A 13,103-nucleotide genomic window follows, 5' to 3' on the forward strand; every position below is an offset into this window, starting at 1 on the left:
GGTGCTCCTCAGGTATCAACTTTGGGACATATTTTATTTTCTATATATCTTCATCCTATAGGAACTTTTTTAGGAAGTTTAATATTTCTTTTCATTTTTATGCTGATGGCATACAGATTTATATTCCTGTGTGCAATTCTGCATTGAATTCATTGCATAACTTTCTTGAAGAGCTGCGATCCTGGATGGCTGACAATTTTCTTGATCTCAATCATAATAAAACATAACTACTGTTAGTTGGTCCTGCAGACACAACTCAAGTGGGATTTGAATTTCTTGGCACTTTGGCAGACTTCTGTAAGCCTCAATTTCATAATCTTGGCATTATTTTTGACAGTAAACTCTCTTTTGAGAAACAGATTAATTCTGTGGTCAAGAGTTGTTCTTTCCAGCTACATCTTTTAGCCAAGGTCAAGCCTTTTCTATCCCTTGGGAATCTTCAGAGAGTTACTCATGCTTTAATTTTTTCTCGGCTTGATTACTGCAACTCATTTTTCGTTTCGGCAAGAAAGTTTGCTTCTGTATCCCCAATTTTGTCCATGTTACACTGTTTGCCAGTTAGTTTTAGAATTGATTTTAAAATTTTGCTGCTGGTTTTTAAATTTTCACATGGGCATGTTCCCACCTATTTATCTGAATTAAATGTTTTACATCAGCCATCCAGAGAGCTTAGGTGTTTCTTGTGGGCCCTTGTGCTAAGTGTAAAACTAAAGGTGACAGGGTTTTTGCTGCACCATGTTTGTGGAATTCTTTACATAATTACATTAAGGCCTCACCTTCACGTGACCTGTTTAAAACTAGACTATTCTTTAGCTTTTCATGATCTTCCATGATACTGGTACTCTTACCTTCTTACTCAGTGGTTTGTTTCACTTTCCTATCGTTGTGTTATGTTTCATGTTCTTTGTAAAGCACTTTGGCTACAGCATTACAGATGTTTCTCTATAAATAAATTGACATTTGTAAAAATATCTTCATCCAAGTTTGTGGATAAAAACAAAGAAAGACTTGCTTTAAGTGTGTGGCTTACATTTCAAATCATCTTCACAGTTGCTAGACATCCAGTATGATGCCACTGCGAACTAAAGTCTATCTCAGCAGTGAAATTAAATCAAACATCCACTCCATAGATTCATGAACTCAGTTGGTGTAACACTGTTTCTTACAGCTATGGAAGAAATCATGATATAATGGAAGCAAGGATGTGCCCTCAGTTTTAACTATAAAAGGCACGGTTTCTTTTTTAGATTTTGATAGTTTCTGTCAACTTCATTTCTGACAACTCAATGTTTGTACAACCAGGAATCTTTAAAGCTTGGCCTTCTTTTGAGCATTATGGAGGAAAATAAATAATTATCTACCCACTGGTTTAGTTTAGCAATAACATGAAGTCCTTGTTTGATTTCTACAAGTGTGCATAGTAAACAGGATTTTTTTTTTGTTATCTGACATCAGTAGGTAAAATGTTTTTTAGACATTTGAGATATGTGGTTCTTGCAGGTGTGAGAAATATCAAAACAATACCCAATCTATGATTTGAACAATAAAATTAAAACCTTTAATTATATAAAATAAATAAAAGAAAATATAATTTGATTAATATAGAATAATATTCTTCTTATCAGTTTATTGGCTAATTATAGCTTCTCAAATGGATCATTGTAATTTTGAAATAATTAGTATCTGTAACTATAATCTGAGTACTCAAAGATCTCATTAATTACATCTTAATAAGATATTTTGATTCTATAGTAGAGTTATTATTTATTGCAAAAACCAATAATCTCTAACAGTTCACACTTCATTTACTAACACATATAAAAAAATGACCTCAGTTAAACCAGTGATTACAAATTATAATTTTTCTGATGAGATGAGATGACTCAATATGCATATTTGATTGATTAATTAATATACAGTTGATGAAAACAATAGTGTACATTTTTTATCTAATTTACTGATGCTAAGCATGCATTTGAGAAGTTAATGGTTTTAAACATCTGATAATATCAATTACTTTTGAATAATGTCATGCATTTTAAAATGTATTTATCTTTCCATAATGTTATGAAGGAAAAGACTTTCTCCTGGTCATAAACACAAAAGACCCTGATGATGAAGACATTACAGATATGGATAAGAAGACAACTGAAAATGGTAGTCTGGATCAAGATGAAGAACTACCAGATTACAATGATGAAAATGAGGATGAGACTAATGACCTACAACCTGTGGACATCAGTAATTTCACATGTAAATTTAATCTACCTCGAGATCACTTCAGACAGCTATCAGTTGTTCAGTTAAACTTACATTATTTGATAAGTTTGGCAATTTCACTAAACTGAAGACATCATTTGTGCTGTGCATTTTAAAGGCTAGAATATGTTTCGTAGGGAGATGAGTTTTTATTAAGCAGAGACTAATTATTTTTCAGCACAGACATATTATTTTTCTATGCCTAAATTATCCAATCATCATATACAGCATTATAGTGTAAAATAGTGACTTTAACATTGTAATATTTGCCCACTGATTATACTGTCTTCTTATTTACTAACAGTAATAACACTATGTTGAACTAGAGTCATCTCTAAAAGAAGACACAAATGCTGTGATATGCAAAGATGTTGCTACCATATTGTTTGTTCAGGATATATCTTATCCACAAGAAATGTTTACTTGCTTATTGGGAGATAATTTGGAAAATTGAAGACATTTGCACCTTTCTGGCTAATGCATTGAAAATATGCAGTTCACTTTGCAATTTATCACAATATGGCATTCTCATTGAAACTGGACAAAAAAACGAAAAATCTGCAGAGCCTTAGAAATGTATTACACAAAAAATTAGCAGGCTAATGTTTAAATTTTCTTAAGTATTTAAATGAACACTAAAGAACTCCATTTGAACATAGTAATTATAGTATCATTATAGTTATACAGTTTTCAAAGGCAGTTGCATAAAAGCAAAAACTCTTCAGAACCTTAGAAATGAATTACGCAAAAACAGTGGGGCTAATGACTATTTCTCCTTTCTTAAGTTCATAATTAACTGAATTAAAGAAGTCCATTTGAATAATTATCATTATAGTAATATGGCTTCCAAAAGTCAGTTGTATAAGAGTCCATTTAGGCATACCATTGCAAAAGTAATTTGTATTTAGGCAGGCAGTTTTGGGCCAGTGGTTAGCACTGCACTGTAAATCCACAAGGCTGCTTGTTCAAACTCTGTATTTTGCTCACTGTATGATCATGTGCAAGTCACTTAATGTGCCTATGCTCCAGTTTTACAAAATGGAGCATATTCTGGTCTTGCACATCACCTCAGGTAAAAACATTTGTTAAATATAAATCAGTAGTAAAGTGGAACACTTTTAACAGCCAAGGATATTTAGCTAGGCAGAAAGGTTTTCATGAACTCTAGATATCATTGCCTTATTCTGGCTATTACAGGAGAACTGATTAAATTATTATTAGTGGAATTAACTCAATAGCTGATTTTTTTAAAATTAATTTTAGTGTCTTGTAACTGTTAATGAGTCATGATTATTAAATATAAACACTAAAAATATATTGAGGCATTTAAAAATCTGTCTGATGTAAAATGTAACAATAATTGAAAAAGTAAAAAGAAAATTAGGTGTAAAGTTTCAATTCAACTACAGGTTTTAAACTTGAACATATTCTCCATAAAGTTGAAAAGTTTTTTTTTTTTTCAAATATTGTCTTGAATTATTTAAAATACTCAATTTATATAATGGAATAGAAATCTCAAAAGAAAAAAAATGTAGCATGTATTGTTCCATTAATGGTAAGATTTTTTACTAAGAAACACACAAAAGAAAGTTAAACAGAGTCCAGGTGGTGTATGCTTAAAAAGAAGCTCAGCAGAATATAGAGCAATTATAACACCATTTGGTCGCAGTTTGACATGGGCTATGGAGTTTGTCCTTTCCATATGTCTGATAGGTTTCTTGTATGTACTGTGCCCTTTTAGTTCTAAAATATGCAATCAGTTCAGAGGCACCCGCAAAATACTGCAGACTAAGCATGTTTGTTAAGGTGTCTGTATACCGCTGTTAATTTTGATACCAACTCCCTGAGTCCTTAAATATGGCTGTGTAAGCTGTAACAATGTCTAGGAGAGAGTAAGGGAAACAGATAGATAGATAGATAGATAGATAGATAGATAGATAGATAGATAGATAGATAGATAGATAGATAGATAGATAGATAGATAGATAGATAGATAGATAGATAGAAAGTTTGGCCTTGAAAACATCATATAATTTAATGCTTTATATATATGGTCTTCTTAATGTGACCAAGACCCTCTTTTATACAGTGGGATGCAAAAGTTTGGGCAACCTTGTTAATAGTCATTATTTTCCTGTATAAATCGTTGGTTGTTACGATAAAAAATGTCAGTTAAATCTATCATATAGGAGACACACACGGTGATATTTGAGAAGTGAAATGAAGTTTATTGGATTTACAGAAAGTGTGCAATAATTGTTCAAACAAAATCAGGCAGGTGCATAAATTCGGGCACCGTTGTCATTTTATTGATTCCAAAACTTTTAGAACTAATTATTGGAACTCAAATCAGCTGGTAAGCTCAGTGACCCCTGACCTACATACACAGGTGAATCCTATAATGAGAAAGAGTATTTAAGGGGGTCAATTGTAAGTTTCCCTCCTCCTTTAATTTTCTCTGAAGAGTAGCAACATGGGGGTCACAAAACAACTCTCAAATGACCTGAAGACAAAGATTGTTCACCATCATGGTTTAGGGAAGGATACAGAAAGCTGTCCCAGAGATTTAAGCTGTCTGTTTCCACAGTTAGGAACATATTGAGGAAATGGAAGACCACAGGCTCAGTTCAAGTTAAGGCTCGAAGTGGCAGACCAAGAAAGACTTTGGATAGACAGAAGCGACGAATGGTGAGAACAGTCAGAGTCAACCCACAGACCAGCACCAGAGACCTACAACATCATCTTGCAGCAGATGGAGTCACTGTGCATCGTTCAACCATTCGGCGCACTTTACACAAGGAGATGCTGTATGTGAGAGTGATGTAGAGGACGCCTTTTCTCCGCCCACAGCACAAACAGAGCCGCCTGAGGTATGCTCAAGCACATTTGGACAAGCCAGCTTCATTTTGGAAGAAGGTGCTGTGGACTGATGAAACTAAAATTGAGTTATTTGGGCATAACAAGTGGCGTTATGCATGGAGGAAAAAGAACACAGCATTCCAAGAAAAACACCTGCTACCTACAGTAAAATATGGTGGTGGTTCCATCATGCTGTGGGGCTGTGTGGCCAGTGCAGGGACTGGGAATCTTGTCAAAGTTGAGGGACGCATGGATTCCACTCAATATCAGCAGATTCTGGAGACCAATGTCCAGGAATCAGTGACAAAGCTGAAGCTGCACCGGGCTGGATCTTTCAACAAGACAACGACCCGAAACACTGCTCAAAATCCACTAAGGCATTCATGCAGAGGAACAAGTACAACATTCTGGAATGGTCATCTCAGTCCCCAGACCTGAATATAATTGAAAATCTGTGGTGTGAGTTAAAGAGAGCTGTCCATGCTCGGAAGCCATCAGACCTGAATGAACTAGAGATGTTTTGTAAAGAGGAATGGTCCAAAATACCTTCAACCACAATCCAGACTCTCATGGGAACCTACAGAGGCTGTAATTTCTGCAAAAGGCGGATCTACTAAATATTGATTTCATTTCTTTTTTGTGGTGCCCAAATTTATGCACCTGCCTGATTTTGTTTGAACAATTATTGCACACTTTCTGTAAATCCAATAAACTGTTCATTCACTATTTTTTTTTATTTTCAAATAGGGAATTTGCCTTTGGCATATGAAATTTATAATATGCAATATCAAAGGAGAAACGAACAACCAAAATAATATGAAAGAATAAAATTAACATATTCATATACCTTACGCCAATGGATAAAGATAGATGATAGATAAGAAAGATTAATGAGAGCAAGTAATAAAAGGATTAAAAAGTATGCAAAATTTAAATGTATTACTTTGATTTTGCTATGGACAGTGATAAAATGCCCACTTTATTATTTGGTATTGCCACATTTTTTTACACCAAACTTGCATGTCCAGTTGCCATTTTAACAGGTTTAATCATGAGTAAGTGTTCTCTGGGTGGAGACAACCTTCTTGTTCTTGTACAGTATGCACAAATGCATTATATTTTATGACCATCCAAGATTGGGAAAAAAAACTAGGAACATTAAGCTGTGCATACAAATTTCTTTCAATTATTACAAAAATGTATATTTGATTAAGGCATCAAATATGCATTTTATAAATTTACCTTACTTCTTTGCTTTTTTTTTACATTTTTCAAGCATATGTAGAGATAAAGTACCATTATGGCCTAGAGATTTAATATGTATATATGCTATTTTTTATTGTTATTAACAAAAATAGCATGGTTCCATATTTTGCTTTCCAATTAATAAGCAGTACTTTTTTTGTTTATGAATGTTGAAACTTGTATTTAAATTTCTTAATCTGTGTATACTAAAGTGCAAAAATAAAATGAAGTCTCTGCAATCATGCCATATCTGTTTAAATACAGAAAAACATTTCTTTTAATTTGGGTAGAGTTAATAGTCCATCATCATATAGTTCAATCAAATTGATTTGGAAAGTAAGTTAAAAAACTAAACCGTAACCTTTTTTTAAGGAAACACCAGCAATGCTCAAAAAGCACTACCAGCATTCTGTATTTATCCTACTGTTACTTTCTTGTTGATCTGAAATAGAAAGCTCCAACACTTTCCCATCCCTGACATTTTATTAGTTTGATATAAAGTCACAGTTGGTGACTGAGCTGTCTGTGACAAACTGAAGCACTTGTGAAGTTCTCCGCAGGCAATTATATAATTATATTGGGGTGAGTGCCACATTACAGGCATTGCAGTGACATTTATCAAATGGTTGTTAGGTTCAGAAATTTATGCTACATCTGTAATGGGCAATTATTAAAATGTTGATTTATTTATTAGATATCACCACCTTAACTGTTTTACTTTAATTTTTTGCAGATTCAGAAAATGAACAGATAATAGAACCACAACAAAGAAGAAAACGATTTGCTAAGAGCCAATTTCCAGGTATAATGCCATCTTTTAGCTATCACTTGTTAAAGTCCTATTTAGAAAAGACATGTTATTTCCTTTCAATGTCATGCATAATGTTGGATTAGATTAGTGAGAAAATAGTTTACAGAAAAATGCAAGGTTTTCTGATTTTTTTTAACAACAAAAAAAAAAAATTCAGCCAAAGACACATATGATAAGCGTTAGTTTTCTGAACTTTTCCCAGTCTAATGTCCAGAGAGCCAAAATCAAGCCGGGAAGCATGGGTTACAAGACAAGAATTATGTCTGCACTAAAAGAACATCAGCACTAGTATGATTCTAATTACGAATCACAAATTTACAAACTATGTAAATAGTTGAAATATGGGTGTAAATCAGAATAGCCAGAGAACAATACTGTATGTGAACATATGGAGAGGTTGCAGAAGCATTAAGGAAGCACATTAAGCATCCAAATGGTGTAAAATAATTATAAGAACTTGAGTGGGTCACCAATTGAACCCACAGTCCTGGGGCTATACAATAGCTGTAGCAACCACCATGCAATGCACCACCAATGATATACTTATTTATAGGATAATAAGTGTATAGGAGCATTATTGCTATGCGCAGAGGTTACAGTAAAATTATTACTTGTATTTGAAAATTAACATGCAACACATTGTACAACCAAAAATGATACTTACATCTTTTATTCATCCTGCATTTTTTGTAGTGATGGCTGAGAAAAAAATTCTAATATGATGCTTTCACAAGGAATATTGTTAAACAAAGCATTTGAGAAAAATCATCTAATTCTCAGTAAAACACTCTCAAAAGAGAGTAAGCTTTTAAATTCAAGACCCACCTTTCCCCTTTTTCTTTGACCAGTTTACCAATACAGAGTTGGCCAATCCATCCTTTATGAAATTTAAGGGGCTTGTGTTCCAGACACCCAGTGGAGAACTCTCTCCCCAAGGTTGTAGAAGTATGATAATAATTTCCACAGTATGTACATAACAGGGGCACCATTTGTGTTTCACAAGGTGTGCACACTGCATAAAATGGAGCGTGTGCTCCTTAAGGACCAAGGTACATGCACAAAGGGGCAACATTAAAGGGGTGTGCACTCCACATATTGGGGGGGGGGGCAAGGTTGTTGAAGTCTAATAATACCATCTACCTGCTATGAACAATAAGGGACAACGTCCATCAACCCCACCAAGGTCTCCAAATGTGCTTCAACCGGTGTTGCTGTCCACTAATAATTCATTTGTTAACTTTACGTAAAGTCAACATTGCAGAGCGTGGTCTAACAGAGGCCCATGAAGCATTCTTCACTGTTATACACAAGAAAAAATAATTTAATTTACACTGTATTAGCGAGCATCCACTCCCTTCATTCATGGGCTGTTTTTATTTCATTTCTTTCTCTTTAATTGTGCACTCTACAATCTTTCTATCACTTGAAGGACCATGGTGCCAAACAAATGTACTGTTACTGGACTGGACTCCTGGAAAATGAATAAGGGGAGAAGCGGGTTCTCAAGTCAAAAGCTCAATCCCATTTAAACACATCTCTATGTTGTGCATGAGAGCATTTTCTGGAAGTGGTTTATTTAGTTATATTTAATGAAATACATCCATTTGGCTGGATTATATGACACAAGTAATTTAGATTAGATTAGATTCAACTTTGTTATCATTGTACAGGTACAACAAAATGTTATTTAGCATCTAACCAGAAAGTGCAAACAGTAGAGTAAGGTGCTAAAGACAGTGGGTGAAAATAGTGCATTAAAGTGCAATAAACAGTAAGGTGCAATAGGGCAGCATACAAATACAGTAATATTTGAATTTACAAGTAGTAGTATATACAAAGCAGAGTATATAAATATGAATAGTGATCAGTTGTACAGATACATGGTATGAATAAATATAGATATATGAAATATTTTTATATACAGAATTGATATATGTAAACATGTGAAAATATACATAGGGTACAGTCAGAAGTTATTGATATTTAGAAGGGTCAGCTATTATGTTGTTATGAATGAAACTGTTCCTGAACTTAATGGTGTTGGACCGAAGGCCCCTGTAGTAACTCCCTGATGGGAGGAGAGTAAATAGTCCATGGCTGGGGTGTGAGGCATCCTTGATGATCCTGTGAGACGATCACAGACACCATGTATGCTGCAGGTCAGCAATAGTCAGCAGTGGGATGCCAATGATGTCCTGGGCAGTTTTCCCTACCCATTACAGGGCCTTCCTGTCAGCTAGGGAGCAGTTGCCATACCACAACTTAATGCAGTTTGTCAATATGCTCTCAACATTGCAGCTGTAAAAATTCAACAGAATCTGAGGTGACAGGCAGGCTATCTATAGCCTCCTCAGAAAGGAAAGACGTCGTTGCACTTTTTTAACCAGACTGGAAGTGTCTATTGTGCAAGAAAGGTACTCAGAGATGTGGATGCCCAGGAATTTGAAACTGGAAACACACTCCACCTCAGCCCCATTTTCATGGATGGGAGCATGTCTGCTGCCTTTAGTTTTCCGATAATCCACAATGATCTCTTTAGTCTTATTGGTGTTGAGGGTGAGGTTATTGTCAGCACATTATGTTGTCAGGAGCTGGACCTCCTTTCTGTAGGCTGACTTGTCGTTGTCACTGATCAGTCCTATTACCTTGGTGACATCTTCAAACTTTATGATGGAGCTGGGGCCATAGAAAGGGATGCAGAAATGGGTGAAGAGAGAGTAGGGGAGTGGGCTGAGTACACATCCCTGTGGAATGCTGGTATTCAGGATCAGGATAGATAATTTCTGTTGGTTAGAAACTCCAGTATCTAATTACAAAGAGACATGCTAATCCGAGGTTGCTTAGTTTAGTTACCAGATTGTAGGGAATGATGGTGTTAAATGCAGAGTTAAAATCATCAAATAACATCCTTACGTAGGAGTCTGCTGTTATTCAAGTTGGGGCTCTTTTGAAGCCTCTTATATCAAGAATTTAGTCATCTCTGTTCTCCAAGAAAACAAGAAATTAAAAAATTATGTCATTAATACAAACAACATAGGATAAGTATCAAATAAACAGAAACAATTTTGGGTGGTTATTTATTCCTTTAAGAACATGCAAGCCTGGGGTTTTGGGTTTACTGAGGAGGTAGGGGACTTCCTGTACAGAGTATCTGCCTGGTAATTTTGGAAACCAAATGATAGTTTGCTGGCTGATGAAACACAGATAAATATATCCCTGACAAACTCCCATGGAATTATTTGTGTGAGCACACTGATATAAAACTTGGCTACTCTTTGTAGTGCTTCTTGGTCATGTAAAGTTGATCTCCTGAATGTCTACACTGGTCACTAGAGGATTTTCTTCTCTGCCAGAATAGCATATTGTATGCTGTATATAGATCAGGGGTGGTCAAAGTCATTCCTGGAGGGCCGCAGTGGCTAAAGGTTTTTGTTCCAACCCAATTGCTTAATAAGAAGCCCTTTTTGCTCAAGTGACACTTCTGCTTCATTTTTATTGTGTCATTCATTAGGATTTTGAACCTTTATTGCTTATTTTAGGCATAAACAGCTGTATTCTCGATTTTTAATTGCTCCTTATTAGCAATAAGATTCAAATGACAAAAGAAACCAGCACTCCTCAATTTAGCTTCTTTCCATTAACAACCTGTGTGTATCATGCACTATTTGGTTTAATTAAATTAATAATTAAGCAACTGGGTTGGAACAAAAACCAGCAACCACTGCGGCCCTCCAGGACTGACTTTACCCACCCCAGATATAGATGCTTGATCTACTGGCTTAAACACTGCTGCTACCTTGAAGATTTGCCGTTTCCATCACTGTTGCAGCTAAATTTTGTAATATTTGACATACTTTTCACAGAAATCTGCTCTCAGCCAAGAAATGATGGATTCTGTGTTCATTACACTCTCCTCTGGTATTATCATCAGAATTCAAATAAGTGTCGACCATTTGTATATGGTGGCTGTGGTGGAAACAATAACAGGTTTACCACTAAGAAAATATGTGAAGCTACATGTAAAAATCAAAAAAGAGGTAAGATTTTGCAATTTTTGAGAATTTAGCAGACACTTGTTTGTTTAGTCACAACAGAAAGAATAAACATCCAAGTGTGTACTGTTTGCAGTTTTTTTAACACTCATTTTCACTTATAAGGTCCTAAACACTTGGATGCATGTAAAATGGACAGTGTTCGGTATTATAATCCCATTAATTTATATTGTACTACTGTATATGTCCACAGTCCTTCCTGTCTCTTTTCACCATATAATGGGAGCTTATCCTGTTTGTCGTGTTTACTATTGAACTACCATTAATTCAGCCCAGTTTTTGTCATTCACTCTTTCTACCATTCCAAGACAAGAAAGTTATGTCACATAGAGGATTTGTGCACCCAGTAATTTGAAAATGTCCAGTCTCTCTAGTATTATTCATGAAAAAAATATATCTTAATACTTTAAAAGAAAAAAAATCTTCTTACAATACTCTGTAATTTCCTTATTTGTCAGAATATTCTAAAATCAGTGTTAAGAAATTTAAACACTTTCTGCTATTTGCAGCAGTATTATTATAATACAGTATTTAGCCTCTTTAACATGGCATACTAATTGTAATCCTAATTAAAATGATTACATTTTAATAAATGTTTGATGTTTGCTCATTAAATAGCTGTGTCTGAATCAAAACCAGTTTTAGAGGGCGGTGATCTAAATGTGTGGGTTCAAAAATTTCTTAGCAAAGATATGGCCTTAGTCATAAGCATTTTATCACTGAGATGCTGTTTATTCATTTTTTTGGCAGTTTAAGAAGGCTTCATACACTTAGATGACTCATCATATTACTTGTCTTATTGCTTGAAGGCAGTTAAATTCATTGATTAGTCTTGAAAATCTATCTTACAGAATACAATTATTTTCTCTAACTGAAATAATTTGTTTTCCTTCCGAAACAAAATTAGTGTTTCTAAAGTTTTTTTTAATAATTTAATGATTGTTTAGTCAACCATCATCAACCTTTCTACATACATTTTTACTGCATGCACACAATATAATGCTTTTTAAATGTTCATGTACAAAGTGGACATTTTCCAAGTCTGTTAACATACCTGGGGAGTATATAGTTCAGGGAAGTTCATAAAAGTTATTAACCATTGATTTTTTTTTTTTATTACAGAACTTGTTTCAAGAAGGTGACCCTGAGCTTTCAGAATGAACAAAAAATGTTTAACTTCTTTATAAGTTTATATTTTTTATACAGTGTACATTTTTATATACAGTGTTGAATGTTTAGCAAGTATTGACAAAAATTGCAGTTGCATAAATAAAGGCTACAGTAAACACACAGTGTGTATACCGTCAAAGGAACATGAGTTTAGATTCAGTTCGGAGCTGCTATTTGTGTTTATTCTTGGTAACATATGCTTTTGTGTCTGAAATGCAAAGAAAATCAGTTTAATACACAGGGACTGAAGAAGAACTTTAAAGATAGCTTGATTATACTTAGAAACAATCCACTAGGTTTGATCCATTTATGCTGTATTAAATTGTTTGTATATAACTTTAACAGTCTCTGACATAATTGTAAAGGTTCACTGAAGAAAACAAAACATATGTGAAGTATGGTCAACAGGGTTCTACTTTTACTTTGCATAATATAGTTCAATTCTACTTCATATGAAAGCAGAGCAGAGTAATAGCTTCATTTCTTATTTTGTCCATGTTCATTAAAGATTAATGAGATTAAACTTTTTCTACAAAGCCTTTGTCCCATTTTGCATTTATTTTTAATAAAGGAAAAATGATCTTCTCTGTAAATATAAATGTTTCTGAATCAGTAGCTATCTATGTTTTGATTATCTGAACTGAACTTTGAATACTTAGCACCGCTTTTTTTATTATTGTCCTCAGAAGCTGAGTGTCTTGCTAAAT

At 34.3% G+C, this 13,103-nt stretch overlaps 1 protein-coding gene across 1 annotated transcript in view; it reads left to right on the forward strand.

Annotated features, from left to right (window-relative positions):
* LOC120534099 (collagen alpha-1(VII) chain-like) overlaps positions 1–13,060 on the forward strand; it is a 171,292-nt gene extending 158,232 nt beyond the window's left edge. Inside the window, exons 30-33 of the mRNA XM_039761371.1 lie at positions 2,074–2,253; positions 7,097–7,165; positions 11,038–11,211; positions 12,349–13,060. Coding sequence (XP_039617305.1) covers positions 2,074–2,253; positions 7,097–7,165; positions 11,038–11,211; positions 12,349–12,368 — 443 coding nt within the window. The 3' untranslated portion in view covers positions 12,369–13,060. The remainder of the gene's footprint in view (positions 1–2,073; positions 2,254–7,096; positions 7,166–11,037; positions 11,212–12,348) is intronic.
* Positions 13,061–13,103: the final 43 nt, after the last annotated feature.

The sequence above is a fragment of the Polypterus senegalus genome, chromosome 8 (genome assembly GCF_016835505.1).
Source record: "Polypterus senegalus isolate Bchr_013 chromosome 8, ASM1683550v1, whole genome shotgun sequence".
NCBI lineage: Eukaryota > Metazoa > Chordata > Cladistia > Polypteriformes > Polypteridae > Polypterus > Polypterus senegalus.